Source organism: Anarhichas minor, unplaced genomic scaffold (genome assembly GCF_050575085.1).
Source record: "Anarhichas minor isolate MPS153535 unplaced genomic scaffold, ASM5057508v1 ptg000044l, whole genome shotgun sequence".
In the NCBI taxonomy this organism is placed as follows: domain Eukaryota; kingdom Metazoa; phylum Chordata; class Actinopteri; order Perciformes; family Anarhichadidae; genus Anarhichas; species Anarhichas minor.
Window position 1 is genome coordinate 879,084 of NW_027466490.1, and position 22,417 is coordinate 901,500.

At 43.0% G+C, this 22,417-nt stretch overlaps 1 protein-coding gene and 1 long non-coding RNA gene across 2 annotated transcripts; both read right to left on the reverse strand.

Annotated features, from left to right (window-relative positions):
- Positions 1–10,856: 10,856 nt before the first annotated feature.
- Positions 10,857–20,975, reverse strand: dusp16 (dual specificity phosphatase 16). The gene is made up of 7 exons (XM_076111217.1): positions 20,812–20,975; positions 19,938–20,512; positions 18,647–18,785; positions 13,641–13,804; positions 13,369–13,528; positions 13,165–13,288; positions 10,857–12,981 (listed from the first exon to the last, which is right to left on the reverse strand). The coding sequence occupies exons 2-7, from the start codon at positions 20,193–20,195 to the stop codon at positions 11,871–11,873; spliced, it is 1,956 nt and encodes a 651-aa protein (XP_075967332.1). The 5' UTR covers positions 20,196–20,512; positions 20,812–20,975; the 3' UTR covers positions 10,857–11,870.
- On the reverse strand, positions 14,190–18,635 carry LOC142970791 (uncharacterized). Its single transcript, XR_012959302.1, has 2 exons — positions 16,588–18,635; positions 14,190–15,765 (listed from the first exon to the last, which is right to left on the reverse strand). It is a non-coding gene; the product is annotated as an uncharacterized LOC142970791 (long non-coding RNA).
- Positions 20,976–22,417: the final 1,442 nt, after the last annotated feature.

Sequence of the window (22,417 nt, forward strand, 5' to 3'; positions counted from 1 at the left end):
TACACTGTTTTTATTGTTTCAATGAATGTTCTTAATTGTTTTTAAATCTCCTTTTCTTTTGCCTTATGTTTTGATGCTTTTACTGGTTTTATGTGAAGCACTTTGAATTACCTTGTTGTTGAAATGTGCTGTACAAATAAACTTGCCTTGCTACTGTGTAAAGGGAATACTGCTGCTAACAACAACCTGATGTGTTTATAAACCAAATGTTATTGACCTTTTGTTCATATAGCAGTACTTTAAAATACAAGTGAGCAATACACTACTTTTGAATTCATTATTGAACTTTGCCATAACAATGAGATTAAAAATTATAATCGTTGCCCAGCACTAAATATTACATAATATATTATTATAATAATATATTATGTATTTTCTAATGTAAACATAAAAAGCTTCATTCAGCTCAATGAAGACTTCAACACATGAACAATAAAAACATTCTGAACTACACGTCATCATCAGTTTGTTTCTTAAATAAATAATAAAGTTCATCATTTATTCTGAAGATGTAAAGAGTTAACATCACTTCCTGTGGAGCCAAAGACCAAAATAAGAGAAGATTAATGACTCTCACTGTATGTACAGTCCTGGGATTACTTTTCCCAGGACTCCATGTTGGACTGTGTATCCATGACGACCACAGTGTGAGAGGAGCCTGTGAGACCTTGCTGAGGGAGGAAAGAGCAGTGAGGAGCCTGTGAGGCCTCGCTGAGGGATATTGAGCCCAGGCTGATAAAATCAATAGATTATATTTCAGAAATAATTTTCTCATCGTTTATCAAACTGATGTTTTCACATGAATACTTTCACTCATGAAAACTTTATTAGTCCTTTGAACGTTGACAAAGGAGCACAGACCAGATCCCTGTGCTATGATTTTTCATAATGAAAGCCATACACATGATAAACATATCTTCTGTTCGTATAATATCTTATAAATGATTATTCATCATTTTGAGTTTTGCTACTAAAGTCCAACAACACGCGTCAATGTCCGCTTTTTACATTAATCATTTATTGTAACAAAATATATTTCATATTTTCAAAATAAAGCTCCATCATGTGTAACAGAGGGGTTTGTCTCTCATCATCAGAGCTTCAGTTTAAAGCTTCTCTCCTCCAATCAGAAGCCTGGGTTCACCGTGTTGATACTCAGTCACCATGACGACGTCTAACAGCTGTGTTTGTGACCTCATCAAGGAGCTGTGAGGCGTTTCCACGGCAATGCAGGTGACTTCACCAACGAGGAGAAACCAAAGAGAGAAAAGGTCCACTTATATACACTATATATGTATATACACACACATCTATATACATATAGATGTGTGTGTATACATACAGGAGTCAGCAGCGTGTTGAAGGGTGAAATGAACGTGTGTTCCTGTTTAATGTTTAACATTTCATCATTATTCATGTTTGTGTTTCCACTAAAGTCAAACTGAGGTCATTACAGAGAACAGGTGTGTTCAGGTGTGTTCAGGTAAACATGAAACACTTCCTGTTAGTTCATGTTCCTGTTTCTGTGAAACAAGAACAAACGGAGTTCATAAAGATTCAAGTCTAACAGACGTAGAGAGGAAGTTTATAACGATTAAACATGAACATATGATGAGTTACTGGTCACATAAAAGAGCCAGTTAAAGCGCATTGTCAGTCTTTATGCTAAGCTAGGCTAACAGTTTCCTTCTGCTTCCAGTCTTTATGCTAAGCTAACCAACAGTTTCCACCTGCTTCCAGTCTTTATGCTAAGCTAGCCAACAGTTTCCTCTGCTTCCAGTCTTTATGCTAAGCTAGCCAACAGTTTCCACCTGCTTCCAGTCTTTATGCTAAGCTAGCCAACAGTTTCCACCTGCTTCCAGTCTTTATGCTAAGCTAGCCAACAGTTTCCCTCTGCTTCCAGTCTTTATGCTAAGCTAGCCAACAGTTTCCTCTGCTTCCAGTCTTTATGCTAAGCTAACCAACAGTTTCCACCTGCTTCCAGTCTTTATGCTAAGCTAGCCAACAGTTTCCCTCTGCTTCCAGTCTTTATGCTAAGCTAGCCAACAGTTTCCTCTGCTTCCAGTCTTTATGCTAAGCTAGCCAACAGTTTCCCTCTGCTTCCAGTCTATATGCTAAGCTAGCCAACAGTTTCCTCTGCTTCCAGTCTTCATGCTAAGCTAAGCTAATCAGCTCTTCTCTACCACACACAGACTGTGCAGAGTTGATCCAGATTACAGAGCTCATCACCTCTGGCTGAGTTTAATCCATAACAATCTCCTGAGAATCGACTTTAATCCACAAACTGTGACACTCGACTCAAACCGTCCAATCACACGCAGTGTTAGAGAGATGGCATGTTAAAGAAGGCCAACAACAATAATAACAACTGCTGACGCTCTTAACTTCCTCTAGTGATCATCTGATTAATAGAAGAGCTATCATAGAGATCAAGTGTATTCATGATGTACACTTATTTATATTTAATGTATTTAATCAGTAACTATGTTTATTTTATTCAAATTTAAATATTTGTTTAATATTCTTTGTGTATTAAACATTAAGGGGCTACAACCCTGTGTGTATGGAGGACAGAAGCTGACTCAATAAATAAATAAATGATTGATAAGTAAATTAATACGACATTAAACGTAACAAAAATTATTCTCTAAATGAATTTAAGAATCAATTTTAAAGTGAAAATTAATTAGGAAAGTAAATATTTAGGGAAAATAATCCAAAGGTAAATAAATAAATAGAAGATGTATTTTTGATTAATATAACTTGTATTTCATCGTATGTTGGGGGTTCTTTATAAGTCTTTTAGTTTATATGTGTATATTTAATATATTGAAAAATTATAACATATTTAAAAAATTGCAATTTTCAAATAGTATAATCTGTGATTTTAGTCATAATTTACATAATTAACTGTTTTAAAAAGCTTAACAAAAAATAATGTGTAAGCTAAGCTAACCAGCTATAGCTTCATATTTAGAAACGCGAGTGGAACTGATCTGAACATCTGACTCTCAGAGAGGAAGATGAAGAGGAAGAAGAGGAGAAGAGGAAGAGGAGAAGAGGAAGAGGATTTCACTACATGTCTGCAGAACGTTTTTTCCAGAAAGATAAAGTTGAAATGTCATAAATTATATTTCTTGTCTCTAGTGAACACGTGACCTCAGACACACTAGTGATGTAAACATAAAGACTTATTGATTATTGATCGACACACTAGTGATGTAAACATAAAGACTTATTGATTATTGATCGACACACTAGTGATGTAAACATAAAGACTTATTGATTATTGATCGACACACTAGTGATGTAAACATAAAGACTTATTGATCGACACACTTTCATGTTTCACTGAAGAGAAAAACTAAAATAATCTGGAGTCGAGCCAAAGAGGTCGTCTGAACTCTGTAACACAGAGATAGACTTTTATAAATGAACTAGCTCCTACACACATATATATGTATATACGTATATATACATATATACACACACATATACACACACACACATAGAGATTATTGAGACACTAAAGGAGGACTTCATCTAGTTTAGTTAAACTTGTTTGTGGTGAATTTATGTATTTATAGTTAAAGTTACAGAGAGAACTTTATTATGATGTCATCTTCTACTGATTATTAAATTAATAAAACTTTATTTACAAACATGTTTCTGTCTCACTGTTTAAAACTGACTTCCTGTTTTTAAATATTCACAATAAAGCATCTCCGTTTCACAATAAAAGCCTCTGATGTCATTCAGACTGAAGTGACCCTGATGAGATAACTAGACCACCTCCCTCTGGGGGGCCCTGACCCACTAGATCTGATGGAAACATCATGACCCACTTTCTCAAAGCAGAGACCAGGAGAGGCCTGAAGAGACCAGAAGAGACTAGAAGAGACCTGAAGATAACAGGAGCGACTATAAGAGACTTGAAGATACCTAAAGAAACTAAAAGAGACACTGGAAGAGACCAGGAGAGACCTGAAGAGACTAGAAGAGACCAGGAGAGACTAGAAGAGACCTGAAGATACCTAAAGAAACTAAAAGAGACACTGGAAGAGACCAGGAGAGACCTGAAGAGACCCCGGAAGAGACTAGAAGAGACCTAAAGAAACTAAAAGAGACACTGGAAGAGACCTGGAGAGACCTAAAGAGACTGGAAGAGACGAGGAGAGACTAAAAGAGACATAAAGAGACTAAAAGAGACACCGGAAGAGACCTGTAGAGACTTAAAGAGACTAAAAGAGACCTGGAGAGACCTGGAGAGACACTGGAAGAGACTAAAACAGACCAGACCAGAAGAGAATAAACTGATAAAAATGTTGAATAACTCTGAACAAACCGTATTATAATAATAAGGACGTCCACAGGAAGCACAGAGAGCTTACCTGTGGGTCCACAGGTGAGGTCCAGAGGGTCCACACAGACTGACTGTAGGAACGAGGTCTCTGTGCTTCATGTGGGGCAGATTATGAGGATCCAGGTCTCTTCATGACTGGATTTACAGCAGCAGCTTGTTGTCGATGCGTTTAAGCCTCTAATTAATGACTCATTACAGACAGGTGGGGGAGGGGCGGGACTTAGGGATCCGCTGACAAGTGGCAGAGAAGAAGACGCCTTAAAGCTCCAGATTATCAGACTCATAAGAGGTCCTCTACAATAAGGATATTCATATTTATTTTAAAACTTCTTAAACATAATTAACTTTAATGATCCGACGTTGTGTCGAGATGATTCACAGAAATATGAATTTAAATATCACTCAGCATCATAAACATAATGAGTCCTAAAGATTCTTTATCAGAGTTTATTATTGATCAACTGCTGTGATTCTGTTCACGTTCAACTGAAGAAATATGAAACTATTCAAAGCTTTCTGGTCCATTTATGATAAAATGACATCAGAATTTGATCTTTGGTCAGACTTTTATCTCCTCAGATGCTTCAAAGAAACAGAGAAGTGTAGCGGTCTGCAGGTACAGCTCAGGTGAACGGAAGGCCTTCGGGGGAACGGAAGGCCTTCGGTAGAGAAACAGGAAGTGTGTGTGCTCTCTATATACAGTATATATATACACAGCTTGATATATTCAAGCGTTTATTTCTTTTGGTTTTGATGATTATGGCTTACAGCTAATGAAAACCCCAAATTCAGTACCTCAGAAAATTAGAATATTACATGAGACCAATTAAAAAAAGGATTTTTAATACAGAAATGTTGGCCTACTGAAAACTCGCCTCCGTGCCGCATTGATGCAGTAATTCATGCAAAAGGAGCCCCGACCAAGTATTGAGTGCATACTGTATATACTGTACATACTTTTCAGTCGTCCAACATTTCTGTATTAAAAATGCTTTTATATATATATACACATATATATATATACATATATATATGTGTATATATATATATATATATATATATACATATACATATATATATATACATATATATATATATACACATATATATATATATACATATATATATATGTGTATATATATATATATATATACATATACATATATATATATACATACATATATATACATACATATACATACATATACATATACATACATACATACATACATACATACATACATATACATATATATATATATATATATACACATAATGAGGAACTCTGACTTCACAGGAGAAAGTCCTGTTTCATAAAGAACAAATATTATTATTATTTATCTGATTGTTTTACTTTTTGACACTAAAATGTTCTTGAATTCTTAAATGTTTTGTTTATTTCAATGATTCTGACAAAGATCAGATGTTTAATAAACATAACAGATCAAAGAGTTATTGATCGACTGATCCAGTTTAATGAATCAATAAACATGACGTCATCTGAGGAGCTGGACTCTCGTCTCTCTGACATCACAGAGACACACCTGGCCGACAGGTACGCTTACATCGCCACGGCAACCGACCACACACACACACACACACACACACACAAACAGGATGGTCTCCATGGAGACGCCCCGGCAACCGTCAGTGACATCATCAACGGATGTTTGAACTGTTCTATCTTCAGTTATTAATCAACTTCATACCGTTACATTTTCAGTATTTGAGACATTTGATTCATAATTTTATTCATATTTAAACATTTTAAATAAACATTTTGTTTATTCTTCATATTAAATTTCTGATTAAAGTGATTATTGATCAGACGACTCATCAATACTGATACTGTGTTAATACATGAAGATGAGATTTTATGTTATACTTTAATATATATATATATATATATATATATATATATATATATATATATATATATATATATATATATATATATATATATTTTGTATTATATTATGAGCACATGTAAAGAGGTTTACTTCTTGTTTTTCCACATAGATATAGATTACTGTAGATTGTAAATGTCTGTTAGTTAACTTTATTTAACTGTTTTCAGCCTAAAAACAGTTTAATTTAAAAGGTGATGTGGTTGAAAATGTTACATCTGAATAATAATAATAATAATACCAACAGAAGTTATTTCAACATGGCCCTCCCTCTCTGGCTGTCAGGAGACTAAACATCCAAGAATAGTCTCTAAACATCTGGAGGATCTTCCCATGAAGACCAGGTCCCAGTAGAGAACTGATCCAGGACCAGCTGTGGACTTTAATCCTCCTTATTCATCTTAAACTGGGACAAAGCAGCAGAAATGAGTTCAGATTACACAACGCTGACACACAGGTCATCAAGTGTTAGCATCAGAGCATGGAGCTCTCTAAGAACAAGCTAACAGAGAACTAAGGATGGAATGACAGAGAGCTCACAGAGCCAACAGAGAGCTCACAGAGAGCTCACAGAGAGCTAAGGATGGAATGACAGAGAGCTCACAGAGAGCTCACAGAGAGCTAAGGATGGAATGACAGAGAGCTCACAGAGAGCTCACAGAGAGCTCACAGAGAGCCAACAGAGAGCTCACAGAGAGCTAAGGATGGAATGACAGAGAGCTCACAGAGAGCCAACAGAGAGCTCACAGAGAGCTAAGGATGGAATGACAGAGAGCTCACAGAGAGCCAACAGAGAGCTCACAGAGAGCTCACAGAGAGCTCACAGAGAGCCAACAGAGAGCTAAGGATGGAATGACAGAGAGCCCACAGAGACCTCACAGAGAGCTCACAGAGAGCCCACAGAGAGCCCACAGTGAGCCCACAGAGAGCTAAGGATGGAATGACAGAGGGCCCACAGAGAGCCCACAGAGAGCCCACAGACAAAGACCTCAGGCCACTAGAACAGTTTCTTCTGAGGTCCATCAGGACCAAGACCTCAGGCCACTAGAACAGTTTCTTCTGAGGTCCATCAGGACCAAGACCTCTGGCCACTAGAACAGTTTCTTCTGAGGTCCATCAGGACCAAGACCTCTGGCCACTAGAACAGTTTCTTCTGAGGTCCATCAGGACCAAGACCTCACGCCACAAGAACAGTTTATTCTGTGGTCCATCAGGACCAAGACCTCACGCCACAAGAACAGTTTCTTCTGAGGTCCATCAGGACCAAGACCTCAGGCCAATAGAACAGTTTCTTCTGAGGTCCATCAGGACCAAGACCTCACGCCACATGAACAGTTTCTTCTGTGGTCCATCAGGACCAAGACCTCACGCCACAAGAACAGTTTATTCTGTGGTCCATCAGGACCAAGACCTCACGCCACAAGAACAGTTTATTCTGAGGTCCATCAGGACCAAGACCTCACACCACATGAACAGTTTCTTCTGAGGTCCATTAGGACCAAGACCTCAGGCCAATAAAACAGTTTCTTCTGAGGTCCATCAGGACCAAGACCTCACGCCACATGAACAGTTTCTTCTGAGGTCCATCAGGACCAAGACCTCACGCCACATGAACAGTTTCTTCTGAGGTCCATCAGGACCAAGGCCTCACGCCACATGAACAGTTTCTTCTGAGGTCCATCAGGACCAAGACCTCACGCCACAAGAACAGTTTCTTCTGAGGTCCATCAGGACCAAGGCCTCACGCCACATGAACAGTTTCTTCTGAGGTCCATTAGGACCAAGACCTCACGCCACAAGAACAGTTTCTTCTGAGGTCCATCAGGACCAAGACCTCACGCCTTCTTTTATCTTTATCTTTTATATTTGATTGTACATTTTAATATGCTTCTATTATTTTGCACTGTGTTTATTGTTTGTTATGCATCGTCAATAAATGGTTCTGATTCTGAAGCCGTGCAGCTAAAGTCAAAGATAACGGGAACAAAAGCAGATCAAACACCCGGTAACCTCCCGGTAACCCGGATGGAACAATACGGAGCGCGTTATCTCGGTCCTCCCCGGTAACCGGGCTCCATTCAGGCCGAACAAAAGGACTCACAGCCGGGGACCGCCTGTTGCCTCTCACACACCTGTCCGGTAGCTCGGCTCGTGTTATCTTATGTATTTGACTGATGAACTTCAGGTCTTTATGAAACACGTCTGAGCTGCTCTTCACCTTCATTTGTCTCACTAAACAATCTGCCGAACTCCATTCAGATGTCCGTCAATTGAAGATAAACTTCAGTTTAATAAGGCATGAATGTTTACTCACAACTGAAACTGGTTGATAAAGAGTTGATTTGTTCTGCTGGTCGTTTCGGCATATTGTGATAAACTATTATGTATTTATTTTTAAAGAGATCTCTCTGTAAAGCTTCACCCTCTTCGCTCTCTGCTGCAGCCACGTACCGCTCATGTTCTCCGAGAAGAAGCCAGAAATAACAGGAGAAGTGGTGCTACAAGTTGAATTTAAATGAATATCACCGTTATGTGTTGTGTGTTTATGCCGACATGATGATGGGATCCTGGCACTTCGTTTATAATAGTATTTAAAGTATTTCTGTGTGTGTTTGAGTGTTAACATCGATGAAATCAAGTTAACGGATAAAAACGAGCTCACCTGCAGGTTTCTCCGGTTAATCCGTTAAAGCATGGCTCCGAGCACCGGGAGATCTCTACCGGCTCCTCCGGACTCTTTGTATCCGAACACACGGAGCTGATGTTCGGGGACAGAAGTGAAGAGACTCGTTAAAACGACTCGACTTTAGATCGAGTTAAAAACCAGCAGCAGTCAACCTGCCCACCGAGAATGGGGGGAATAAACCCGGTGGGAGGACTGGCAGGCAGGAAGCCCCGCCCTCTTCACAGGACACGCCCCCTTTATTTTGTATCACAGTTATATACTTAGTATAGTATACGTAGTATAAGTGCAACGTAGTAATACTACAGTCTAAAAATACTTAGTCCTGCAGTCAAAATAGGTTTTTAAAAAATCGAAATATACTTAAAGTACTAAAAGTACTCTGTAGAATAATATAAATTATATTTATTAAATATTTATTACATCACTTTATCATTTTAATGACTACAAACTGATGGTAGATTGTGAATCAATTATAATAAAAATATTTGTTTATTGATAATATTTTGTATCAATAAACAAAACTAACTTTTAATAAGATTATTGTTCTGTGTGTTTTATTTATTGTTTTTATAGTTATATTCCTTTAAGATGATCAGAAAGGCTGGCTCAGTGGTTGGCCTAACCCCAGACTCACCAGACTCACCAGACTCACTAGACTCACCAGACTCACTAGACTCACCAGACTCACTAGACTCACCAGACTCACCAGACTCACCAGACTCACTAGACTCACCAGACTCACCAGACTCACCAGACTTACTAGACTCACCAGACTAGACTCAGACTCACTAGACTCACCAGACTCACTAGACTCACCAGACTCACTAGACTCAGACTCACTAGACTCACCAGACTCACCAGACTCAGACTCACTAGACTCACCAGACTCACTAGACTCAGACTCACTAGACTCACTAGACTCACCAGACTGTAGAAAAGAGAACAAGGACCAACTTAAAACCGATTGTTTCCTTTGAAGGGCGTCCACCACACAGTGTCTTCACTGGACTCAGGACGCCTCAGTGCTCTACTGAACCACTCAGAAGGTCTTTCCTTCCAGCAGCAGTCCGGTTCTTTAATGACCACCTTTAGAGGTTTGTATCTCTGTGATGTGGACCATGTTGTATTTGGCCTTGTCTGGTGTTATTGATCCTTTGTAATGTGTTTCTGTCTGTTGTGGACTGTGGACTGTGGACTGTGGCGTCTGTATGAGTCTTTGGGTGCAAATGAGTTAAAGTTCTCTAATCTAATCTAATGTGAAGGATTTCTTGTTTCCTAAAATATAAAGTTTATTATTATTAAAAAGGTACTGTAGTACTACTACTGCAGTAGTTTAATACATGTTTGTAGTTATCTGCATTTTAAATGAACTATTAAATAAAATTACTTTCAATTAAATTTGAAGAAAAATAAATCCAAAAATGTAATGAAAGAGTTTTTATTTACATTTAAAAAGTCCTTTTTATGAAACATGTATTTGTCTAGTGACTTGTTTTATTTCATAATTAAACTTTTATTTAAAGGCGGTCGTTTGGATAAAAAACATTTTGTAAATAAAAACTTATGGAATTAAATTTAGTTTTGAATGTTTGTTGCAGAATGAATACATTTATTATAAAGATAGTTTCATGTCTGAAGCCTTTGATTAGTTTTAAGAACATTATTCATCTTTTATTCTAATCAGAATATTTTAAATGAACAAACATAAAACGGTTTGTAGGAGCTGTGCTCCTTCCAGTCAGTACTCAGGGATTCAAACCCTCAGAAGGAGGAGGACGCCCCCTGTTGGTCGGATCCATAACTGACTTCTACTGAACTACAGTACTCAGGTAAAGTCTGGATGTACTTGTACTTCACTTGAGTATACTTTAGGGTATTTTATACTTCTACATCTCAGAAGTAAATATTGTACTTTCACATTTATTGTTCAGAATTAAAACAACTTTTTAAAATACGATGTATTACAACACTGAAGTACTGCTCATATAGTTATACTTCATTAATAATGAAGACAGGTGGAGACAGGAGGAGACAAGTAGAGACAAGTGGAGACAGGTGGAGGCAAGTAGAGACAAGTGGAGACAGGTGGAGACAGGTGGAGACAGGAGAAGACAGGTGGAGGCAAGAGAAGACAGGTGGAGGCAGGTGGAGACAGGTGGAGGCATGTAAACATGGAACTTACTTCTCAATTTCCTGTAAAACAAACAGAGTCTTTTTGTTTGAACACTTTTAATCATCAGATTCGTTCTGCTACATGAGCTGTGACACGTTGCTCACCTGATCTGAGTTCAGATCCTCGTCATCATCAATGATGATGACGAGGATGATGCAGACAGGTGACCAGCAGCGTCTCCTCCAGACGAGACGTTGAAAGAGTCAGTCAGTGAAAAGTCGTCCTTTTTACTGCAACACAATCAGAGACGTCTTCGTCTTCACAGGTGAGCAGACTCCTGCAGCTTGATTCCCTCCAGACTTCCTGTGATGAGTTCACTGACATCACGTGGAGTATTTATATGAATGATTGAGAGATATTTAGTAAGATCTGATGCTGCTTTCATTATATTTAATTATTATAAACAAAACATCAACTGAAGATAAACAAATGGTTGCCTTTATGTTTGTGAATCAATTTATTGTTCTGATTAATGTTTCTTTGTTCCGCATGAAGTCAAACAATCATGAAACGTCTCGTCCTCATCGATGATTTAGTTCCTTTTGTTGGAGACAACAGACCGTTAGCTTAGCAACATCAAGGCTAAAAACAACCCCAGAATGCAACACTTTTCAAACATAGTTTGGGTCAGAACGTCCTGATGTCACTTCCTGTCGGAGTGAGCAGACGCCGATGTGTGCTGCACCACATAGCTCCGGTCAGATTCCAGGACCGGGATCAGGGCCAGAACCAGGACCAGGATCAGGAGACCTGGATGACCTCCATGCTGCCGGAGAAGCTGGACTGACTCCCCCCCGTCCCCATCATCTCTTCTCTGGACCTGCTGTCCATCCTCCCGTCTCCAAACTCCATCTGACAGCTTCGTCTCTTCAGCTGCTTCTCAAAGCTGCTCTCTTCATGCCAGCTCCTCCTCGAGTCTCCTCGGTCCCCCGTCCTCTGCCGGCTGCGCCGCCGCACTGCCTCCAGGCCGCCGCCGCCGCATCCGTAGGCCGCCACGCCGCCGCCGCTCAGGATGGCGGAGGTGGAGTAGAAGCGAGCGGACTCAGAGGAGAGGTACCAGCCGCCGGCCAGAGAGGAGGAGACGGGGCCCAGCAAGATGTCGGAGTGCCAGCCCTTCAGGGTCCCTCCGGGCCCTGGTCCTGGTCTGGCCAAGTGCTGCTGGCTGCGGGAGAGGCCGAACAGGAAGCTGGTGGCGTTCTCCTCCACGCTGCCGCTCCGCTGTAGAGGGTGCCAGCAGTTAGGAGCGGTGGGCGGAGGTTTGGTGAAGACGGAGGAGGACTGGACCTCCTCCTTGTCGGGGCTCTGCTCCGACACCTCCTCCACCGGGGAGAACTGGCACTGTTTACTGGTCGGCTCTTTGAAGCCGGACGGTTTGAAGAACTCGCCGTCTCCCGGTCCTCCGTGAGGGACAAAGGCCGGCTCTCCGTACGACTTGATGTCCAGAGAGAAGGAGCGCTTCAGACGGGCGTTGTCCTCGGGGCCGTCGGAGAGCTGAAGGACGCTCAGAGCCTCGGCCAGCCGGAGCTCCTCGGGGGCGTCGGCCAGGACACAAGGAAAGGTGAGGGGCTCCATGAGGGGCCCCATGAGGGGCTCCATAGGGGGCTCCATGAGGGGCTCCATGGGGGGCTCCATGGGTGGCTGCATGGGGGCTTCCGGACAGGTGAGAGGGTCCTGGTCCTTACCTGAAGGATCCTGGTCCTCCAGGTGAGGGGGAACCTCACCGCTGGGCTCCGGATGAGCCTTCAGTCTGGTCTCAGGACCCGGAGGACTCTTGATCCTCTTCTCAAAGTCCAGCAGCTGACCCAGGAAGTTAAAGTTGGGAGAGATGGTCGGCCTCTTCTCCTTCACAAACCTGGACACAAAGAGGGAGGAGCTTCATCATCACCTGTCTGTGGTCCCGCCCCTCTCACCTGTCTGTGGTCCCGACCCTCTCACCTGTCTGTGGTCCCGACCCTCTCACCTGTCTGTGGTCCCGCCCCTCTCACCTGTCTGTGGTCCCGCCCCTCTCACCTGTCTGTGGTCCCGCCCCTCTCACCTGTAGGCCTCATCCAGAGGCATGTCCATCCTCTTCATGATGTAGGCGATGGCGATGGTGGCAGAGCGGGAGATTCCAGCCAGACAGTGGACCAGGACCCGAGCGTTGGAGGCTTTGGCCTTCTCTGAAACACACAAGAGGTTCTAAGGTGAGAGCAGGTGTGGAGTCCTTCAGGTGCGTCTCTGTGACCTCCAGTCCTCTGACCTATGAAGTCCAGGGACCGGTCCAACCAGGGCAGGATCTTCTCACAGAAGGAGTCGTTGACGGGGACCCTGAGGAAGTGGGACTCTGGGATGAAGTCTGGTTTGGGACAGGTGTTACTGGCGTTCAGGACATAGACAATGTCGTTCTGCTGCATCAGATCCTGGAGACACAAAACCACATCAGAGAACAGCTCTGTTCTGATTGGCTGAGTGTGGTGGGAGGCCTCCCAGCATGCACTGGGGCCACACTCATATTTTATTATATTATATTACCTGGTTGAGGACGTCCCTCTGACAGCCCAGGTACAGGTGAGGCAGGATGCGGGTCGGTCCGCTGCTGCTTACGGGTCGACATGGTTCAGACATACAGGATGGAACCAGAGAGGACCTCCCCTCACACAGACCTGGGAACAGCTGGGAGAACTCGGAGAACCCACCTGAGAAGAACAGAGGAACCAACACACACAGACACACACACACACGTTTAGACTTCTTCTTCTTCTGCTGTTTTATTCTCAGCAGATTAGATTCAACAAGCCTCTGAATTGATCCTCTGCAGGTCCAACATGAAGATAATAGATTTATATGTTAATATGATTTATTAATAATTACATAAACGCAGAGGACGCTGCCTGGTGTCCACGTAAGTAAAATGTAAATAAAGGAGCGAATAACTTCATTAGATGAATCATGAACGTTATGTTTGTTTATTCATGTTAGACTCTTTATCATTAACCTTTTTTTCATGATAGTAAAGTAAGAACAGTTCAAATGTATTTGTAATGAAGTGAACAGGTGGCATCAAGTCCTGAAACATCGATATTTAATTAAAATGTATTTATTGTTATCGTTTGTCTTTTAAACAAGTAATACCTTTTTACAAGATTTGTCTTTTCTCTTCAAATATTTGAACTCTTATAATTTAATTTGCATATATAAAATGGAATATTTACATATCAGCTTTAAAGGATGAGTCTACGGCCAAATCCCAATGTCCCCCCTGAACCCTCAAGGACTCACTGACGTCACCTGGTGAGTGGGTGAGTGTGAGAGGCTGTGAGGGCTTGAGATGGTGTGAATATGAACGGGACAGCACTTTGCTGCAACATATCACGTTACCATGAAAACAGCAATAAATATGATGTATAACTGTGTGTATTTATTGTATTCTTTGTTCTCCCTGATATTAAAGTCTTCAGGCTCTTTCCTCACTAGATGAGAGTTAACTTCATATCATCTATTTACTCGTTTTTGTCAAAACAGTTTCAATGACAAAATCAAATATTTGATGAATAAATAAATGACTCTCTTCTGATTTCATGTTTATTTGTTGTTCCATCTTTAACCGTTGATGTTTCTGAGTAAATGTAATAAGACAGGCTGAACACAGTGAGCCGTCCTCTTTGTTTACGTCTTCATGCGTCCACTGGTTACCCCGTGTTCAACGTCACATTGCAATGATTTGTGGGTAATTCCCTTAGCATACCATGCTGACTTACGGAAAGGGTTCATAAAGGGGTCAACATGTCTGCGAGAGACTCAAACACTCGATGATGTGACAGTGGGACATCCCTAAACCCTCACGCCTCAAAGTCCGTGAGTCCGTAAGGGGGACATTGGGATTTGGCCTACATTTATCCTCATGTGTACAACATGTTCGTCCGTCCCTCAACAGGGTCTGACTTCCTGTCTGTGGCTCATTGGTTCCTACTGAAGAAGTAAATCTTTAAAAACACTAATAGTTCCATCAGTGATTTACTGTGATTATTAATAAACAGACAGGACAGAATAGAGACTTTGTTGACTATTTTCAACGGCGGATGAATTAATGAATAAACTTGACTGTTGTATTCTGATAGTTAAGTCAGAATGATGATGAAATGTTAAAGTCTTCAGTCACAGTCAATTGTTCCTCTTTAGTTCAAAGACCAGCTGCTGTTGTTGTTGTTGTTGTTGTGTAACCTCATTTTGTTCATGAGGGTGGAGTCATCATGACATCATCGTTACATAACGTAACCCTGAGAGGAAGAAGGGAGGACGGTGGAACTCATGAACTTCTTCATCTCGAGAGACTGAAACCTTCAGATCATCAGAGAGGAAACAACTCTGAAGACAACATGGCCGTCGTTTATTAACTCTGACTAAGCTCTATAACAGGTGTCTAGACTCGGACTAATCTGACTCCTGACTCAGACTAGGACTGACCTGAGACTCCTGACTCAGACTAGGACTGACCTGAGACTCCTGACTAGGACTGACCTGAGACTCCTGACTCCGACTAGGACTGACCTGAGACTCCTGACTAGGACTGACCTGAGACTCCTGACTCATGACTAGGACTGACCTGAGACTCCTGACTAGGACTGACCTGAGTCTCCTGACTCAGACTAGGACTGACCTGAGACTCCTGAATTGTGACTAAGACTGACCTGAGACTGGGACTAAACCGACCTGAGACTCATGACTTGGACTAGGACTGACCTGAGACTCATGACTCATGACTAGGACTGACCTGAGAGTCCTGACTCGGACTAGGACTGACCTGAGAGTCCTGAATTGTGACTAAGACTGACCTGAGACTGGGACTAAACCGACCTGAGACTCATGACTTGGACTAGGACTGACCTGAGACTCATGACTAGGACTGACCTGAGACTCCTGACTCGGACTAGGACTGACCTGAGACTCCTGACTTGGACTAGGACTGACCTGAGACTCGAGACTCCTGACAAGGACTGACCTGAGACTCCCGACAAGGACTGACCTGAGACTCCCGACTCGTGACCAGGACTGACCTGAGACTCCTGACTCGGACTGACCCGAGACTCCTGACTCAGGCTAGGATTGACCCGAGACTCCTGACTCGGACTGACCTGAAACTCCTGACTCGGACTGACCTGAGACTCCTGACTCGGACTGACCTGAGACTCCTGACTCGTGACTAGGACTGACCTGAGACTCCTGACTCGTGACTCGGACTGACCTGAGACTCCTGACTCGGACTGACCTGAGACTCCTGACTCGTGACTAGGACTGACCTGAGACTCATGACTAGGACTGACCTGAGACTCATGACTAGGACTGACCTGAGACTCATGACTAGGACTGACCTGAGACTCGTGACTCGGACTGACCTGAGACTCCTGACTCATGACTAGGACTGACCTGAGACTCATGACTAGGACTGACCTGAGACTCATGACTCATGACTAGGACTGACCTGAGACTCCTGACTCGTGACTAGGATTGACCTGAGACTCCTGACTAGGACTGACCTGAGACTCCTGAATTGTGACTAAGACTGACCTGAGACTGGGACTAAACTGACCTGAGACTCATGACTTGGACTAGGACTGACCTGAGACTCATGACTAGGACTGACCTGAGACTCCTGACTCATGACTAGGACTGACCTGAGACTCCTGACTCGTGACTAGGATTGACCCGAGACTCCTGACTAGGACTGACCTGAGACTCCTGACTCGGGCTAGGACTGACCTGAGACTCCTGACTAGGACTGACCTGAGACTCCTGACTAGGACTGACCTGAGACTCCTGACTCGTGACTAGGACTGACCTGAGACTCATGACTAGGACTGACCTGAGACTCCTGATTCGGACTGACCTGAGACTCCTGATTCGGACTGACCTGAGACTCCTGACTCAGACTAGGACTGACCTGAGACTCCTGACTAGGACTGACCTGAGACTCCTGACTCAGACTAGGACTGACCTGAGACTCCTGACTAGGACTGACCTGAGACTCCTGACTAGGACTGACCTGAGACTCCTGACTAGGACTGACCTGAGATTCCTGACTCATGACTAGGACTGACCTGAGACTCCTGAATTGTGACTAAGACTGACCTGAGACTGGGACTAAACCGACCTGAGACTCATGACTTGGACTAGGACTGACCTGAGACTCATGACTCATGACTAGGACTGACCTGAGAGTCCTGACTCGGACTAGGACTGACCTGAGAGTCCTGAATTGTGACTAAGACTGACCTGAGACTGGGACTAAACCGACCTGAGACTCATGACTTGGACTAGGACTGACCTGAGACTCATGACTCATGACTAGGACTGACCTGAGACTCCTGACTCGGACTAGGACTGACCTGAGACTCCTGACTTGGACTAGGACTGACCTGAGACTCGAGACTCCTGACAAGGACTGACCTGAGACTCCCGACAAGGACTGACCTGAGACTCCCGACTCGTGACTAGGACTGACCCGAGACTCCTGACTCGGACTGACCCGAGACTCCTGACTCGGACTAGGATTGACCCGAGACTCCTGACTCGGACTGACCTGAGACTCCTGACTCGGACTGACCTGAGACTCCTGACTCGGACTGACCTGAGACTCCTGACTCGTGACTAGGACTGACCTGAGACTCCTGACTCGTGACTCGGACTGACCTGAGACTCCTGACTCGGACTGACCTGAGACTCCTGACTCGTGACTAGGACTGACCTGAGACTCATGACTAGGACTGACCTGAGACTCATGACTAGGACTGACCTGAGACTCATGACTAGGACTGACCTGAGACTCGTGACTCGTGACTAGGACTGACCTGAGACTCCTGACTCGTGACTAGGATTGACCTGAGACTCCTGACTAGGACTGACCTGAGACTCCTGACTCATGACTAGGACTGACCTGAGACTCATGACTAGGACTGACCTGAGACTCATGACTCATGACTAGGACTGACCTGAGACTCCTGACTCGTGACTAGGATTGACCTGAGACTCCTGACTAGGACTGACCTGAGACTCCTGAATTGTGACTAAGACTGACCTGAGACTGGGACTAAACCGACCTGAGACTCATGACTTGGACTAGGACTGACCTGAGACTCATGACTAGGACTGACCTGAGACTCCTGACTCATGACTAGGACTGACCTGAGACTCCTGACTCGTGACTAGGATTGACCCGAGACTCCTGACTAGGACTGACCTGAGACTCCTGACTCGGGCTAGGACTGACCTGAGACTCCTGACTAGGACTGACCTGAGACTCCTGACTAGGACTGACCTGAGACTCCTGACTCGTGACTAGGACTGACCTGAGACTCATGACTAGGACTGACCTGAGACTCATGACTAGGACTGACCTGAGACTCCTGATTCGGACTGACCTGAGACTCCTGATTCGGACTGACCTGAGACTCCTGATTCGGACTGACCTGAGACTGGGACTAAACTGACCTGAGAATAATGACTCAGACTAGTCTCTGACCTGAGACTGGGACTAGACTGACCTGAGAGCAGGTGCACAGAGGTGAAGCTCTTCTCCAGTTTCAGCAGCAGGACGCTGAGGAACGAGTCAGAGCTCAGAGAAGAAGGAAGAGAAGAACTGTGGTCGTAAACAACCACCTGCTGATCCTCCTGCAGCTCCAGCTACAACACACAGAGACATTATTATTATTATTATATATATATGAAACACTTTGATACAATAACAAACATTAATCATGTGACCTGTGAAGGAAACATTGATGTTCTAGTCGTGATAACTTCTTACAATGTTTGTCCATATTTCTGAATATTTTCCTAATAGTTTCATTGAATGTTGGCTATATTTTATGATAATTGATTATATATATTTCTACACAGAGACGTTTATCTGCTGTCACAATATATAATATATAATATATAATACTGATCCATGTTGGTTTTGCTACAGAAACAATACTTAAGGAAGGGTCGATATGTATTTCCTAATATTTTAATTACAGTTAAACCCTAAATACCTTGGATACAAATCCAAAACATATAAACTCATTCATTTAAAGGCCTGATACTGAATCTTTAAGGCCAACATCAATATGATATTTGAGACTATAAATAAGGACTCTCCCTTCAAAATAAGAGCTCAGGTGTGTAAAACGTTTCCTGTGAAGCTGCTCTACAACTCGTCCTTTAAAACTCTCATTCTCTCTTCACTGATCACAGAATTCAGCTCATCAGACGGAGAATAATAAAGAGTCGTTATTCCAGAGGCGACAGAAACCAGAGATACTCATGATTATGTGTTAGGTTTACTCTTATTATTTATTCTCACCTCAGTATTATTAGGACTAGAGGTGAAACGTTATTGATCCGTACTGACCCCCTCACAGTCTAACGTCAACATCGCAGTGTAAATAAAGTTTAACGTTAAACTTTATTTACACTGCGATGGTTAACGTTAAACTTTATTTACACGGCGATGGTTAACGTTACACTTTATTTACACTGCGATGGTTAACGTTACACTTTATTTACACTGCGATGGTTAACGTTACACTTTATTTACACTGCGATGGTTAACGTTACACTTTATTTACACTGCGATGGTTAACGTTAACCATCGCAGTGTAAATAAAGTTTTACTGACGATGGTTCTCCTCCAATATTCAGTAAAAAATGCGTTTCTAGTCTCTGATCTCTGATGATGTTACATTGTTTAAATCAACAGGAGAGCTAGTAACGTTAGCAGCACATCTGGATCAGGTCTCTGGATCAGGTCTCTGGGGGGCACCTTGTCCTGGACCTGGTCTGTGTGTGTACCTTGTTCATGGCTGAGTGCTGCAGCAGCTCCTGGATCAGGACTTTGTCCTGCTGCAGCCTCCTCTTCATCAGCTTGGAGCAGTTCACGTTGACGGCCTCCAGGATATGAGACGCGTTGTAGTCCACGAAGGGCCGGCTGTCGATCAGGACCACACGGTCCAGACCCCCCTCCAGCAGGACCACCAGGGCCTCCGACCCGATGGGCCGCACAGACCTGGACCCAGACCATGATGCTGGTCCTGATGGATGCTCCGACATGTCAGACTACCCCCCCCCCCCCCCCCCCCCCTCTCCTCCGGTGGTCCAGCTCAGTGAGGCGGTCTGAAGAGGAACCTCAGAGGAGGAAGACCTGAATCGTGTCGGACCGGTATGAGGTCATCATCCTGATGGGGGACAGCACAAAAACCCCAGACCAGAGAGACAGACAGACAGACAGACAGGCAGGCAGGACCCCCCCCCCCCCCCCCTGACTGTAGTTTAAAGTGTGTTTCTGGTCTGGAGTCTCTTCCTGGACTCAGAACTGAAGACCTCAATCTGAACCCTGATCCTGGTCTTCATGCTGAAGTGGATCCACACTGTGGGACAAAGAGGGAGGAGTCAGGTTTATATAAACTATGTAACATTAATGATTAAAACATGTGTTTTATGAATGAGGTTTGGTATTAGCAGTTAGCTAACAACTAGCTAACTGCTAGCTAACTGTTAGCTACATTTTGTTACTTTGTTTCCATGTTTAATGACCGACAGACCGACTCTTATGAAAACAACCGACTAAAAAAAAAAAAAAAGTGAACGACATTTTTCTTCTTCGTGTCTTTTCCGTTAAACTTTAACGGAACTTTTACCAGATTGAGACTTTTTTAAAACCACTCACCGTTTATTGAAAAAACTCGACGTCAAAAAAGTCCGAACGGCTCTTCAGCGGAGTAAGTGGAAGAAGAAGAAGAAGAAGAAGAGTGAAGTCCTCCTGCTGCCATAAGAGATGAGGTCACTGCGTTAAAAATAAAAGGATGTCGTCATCGCTGCTCCAGTCGAATGAACTCAACGGGTCTCTTAAATGCGCATGCGCAGTCAGAGAGATGAGCCGACAGAAAACCACTGCGCAGCTTTAAAGGGGAGCAAAGTGTCAGATTAAGTATGGGAGACAAATAGTGCCCCGAAAATACATTCAATCATCATTATTATTGTATAAATAGTAGTAAGTAACTCTATATTACATTACATATTACATATAATAGTCCTTGTATAATGTTAAAAATATTATAATTATTATGAGAGTAATTGTATAAGTAGTAGTATCTCTATATTACATTACATATTACTAGTGCTGGGCAACGATTAAAACTTTGCATTGTTATGGCAAAGTTCAATAATGAATTCAAAAGTAGTGTATTGCGCACTTTTATTTTAAAGTACTGCTATATGAACAAAGGTCAATAACATTGTGTGTAAACACTTTAAACACATCAGGTTGTTGTTAGCAGCAGTGTTCTCTTTACACAGCAGCAGTTCTATCTCTTCACTATCTGTGCTCAGTGTGTGACTGTGTGTGAAACGTTCCACTGCTGTGCAACATGAATAACATGTTTCATCACGTTTCATCTACATGTGTGTGTTGTGTCTTCATGACAGTCAGAGCATGTGATGCAGCTCTACTGTTCATCAACATAATGCTGTAACTCAGAGGTGATGATGGTGACCCAGCTCTACTCTTCATCACTATAATGCTGTAACTCAGAGGTGATGATGGTGACCCAGCTCTACTCTTCATCACTATGATGCTGTAACTCAGAGGTGATGATGGTGACCCAGCTCTACTGTTCATCACTATGATGCTGTAACTCAGAGGTGATGAAGGTGACCCAGCGATGTCCAGTAGTCTCCAGTGAGAGCAGCAGCTGGTGCTCGTTGTAACGCCGTCGCTTTAGTCGTCCTCTCCTTTATTACTCGTGTATTCTTCTGGTGACGGTGCGTCTTGAGGCTCATACGTGACATCATTCGTTGAGATCCTAAAGGTGCGTTCACACCAAAAGTGACGTGAACGCACCTTGAGAACGTTCCTCAGACCGACATCTTCCACAATACTAACCTGCAGTTTGTCTCCACTTCTCTGTAGCATCTGTTAGCTTGTGTTGCTTTAGTTTATCTCTACTTCTCCCACACGCTGCATCGACGTAGTCTGAAGACTTCCTCCACCGCTGCCAGTGAGCAACGCACTTTCAAAATAATAATTTTTAAAAAGAACTGTGAACCCTGAGGTTCACAGTGAACAGCAGTAGGTCCAGTGAAGAACCCTGAGGTTCATAGTGAACAGCAGTGGGCCCAGTGAAGAACCCTGAGGTTCACAGTGAACAGTAGTAGGTCCAGTGAAGAACCCTGAGGTTCACAGTGAACAGCAGTAGGTCCAGTGAAGAACCCTGAGGTTCACAGTGAACAGCAGTGGGTCCAGTGAAGAACCCTGAGGTTCACAGTGAACAGCA

Bases quoted from the DNA above. Each gene is read 5' to 3' on its own strand.
- dusp16 (XM_076111217.1), bottom strand. From the start codon at position 20,195: ATGTCGGAGCATCCATCAGGACCAGCATCATGGTCTGGGTCCAGGTCT. The intron at 13,805-18,646 runs GTCAGTCTAGTC...TGTTCTTCTCAG, and splicing joins CTCTGTGCACCTGCTCTCAG to GTGGGTTCTCCGAGTTCTCC. The intron at 12,982-13,164 runs GTGAGAGGGGCG...CTTTGTGTCCAG, and splicing joins CCTCTGGATGAGGCCTACAG to GTTTGTGAAGGAGAAGAGGC.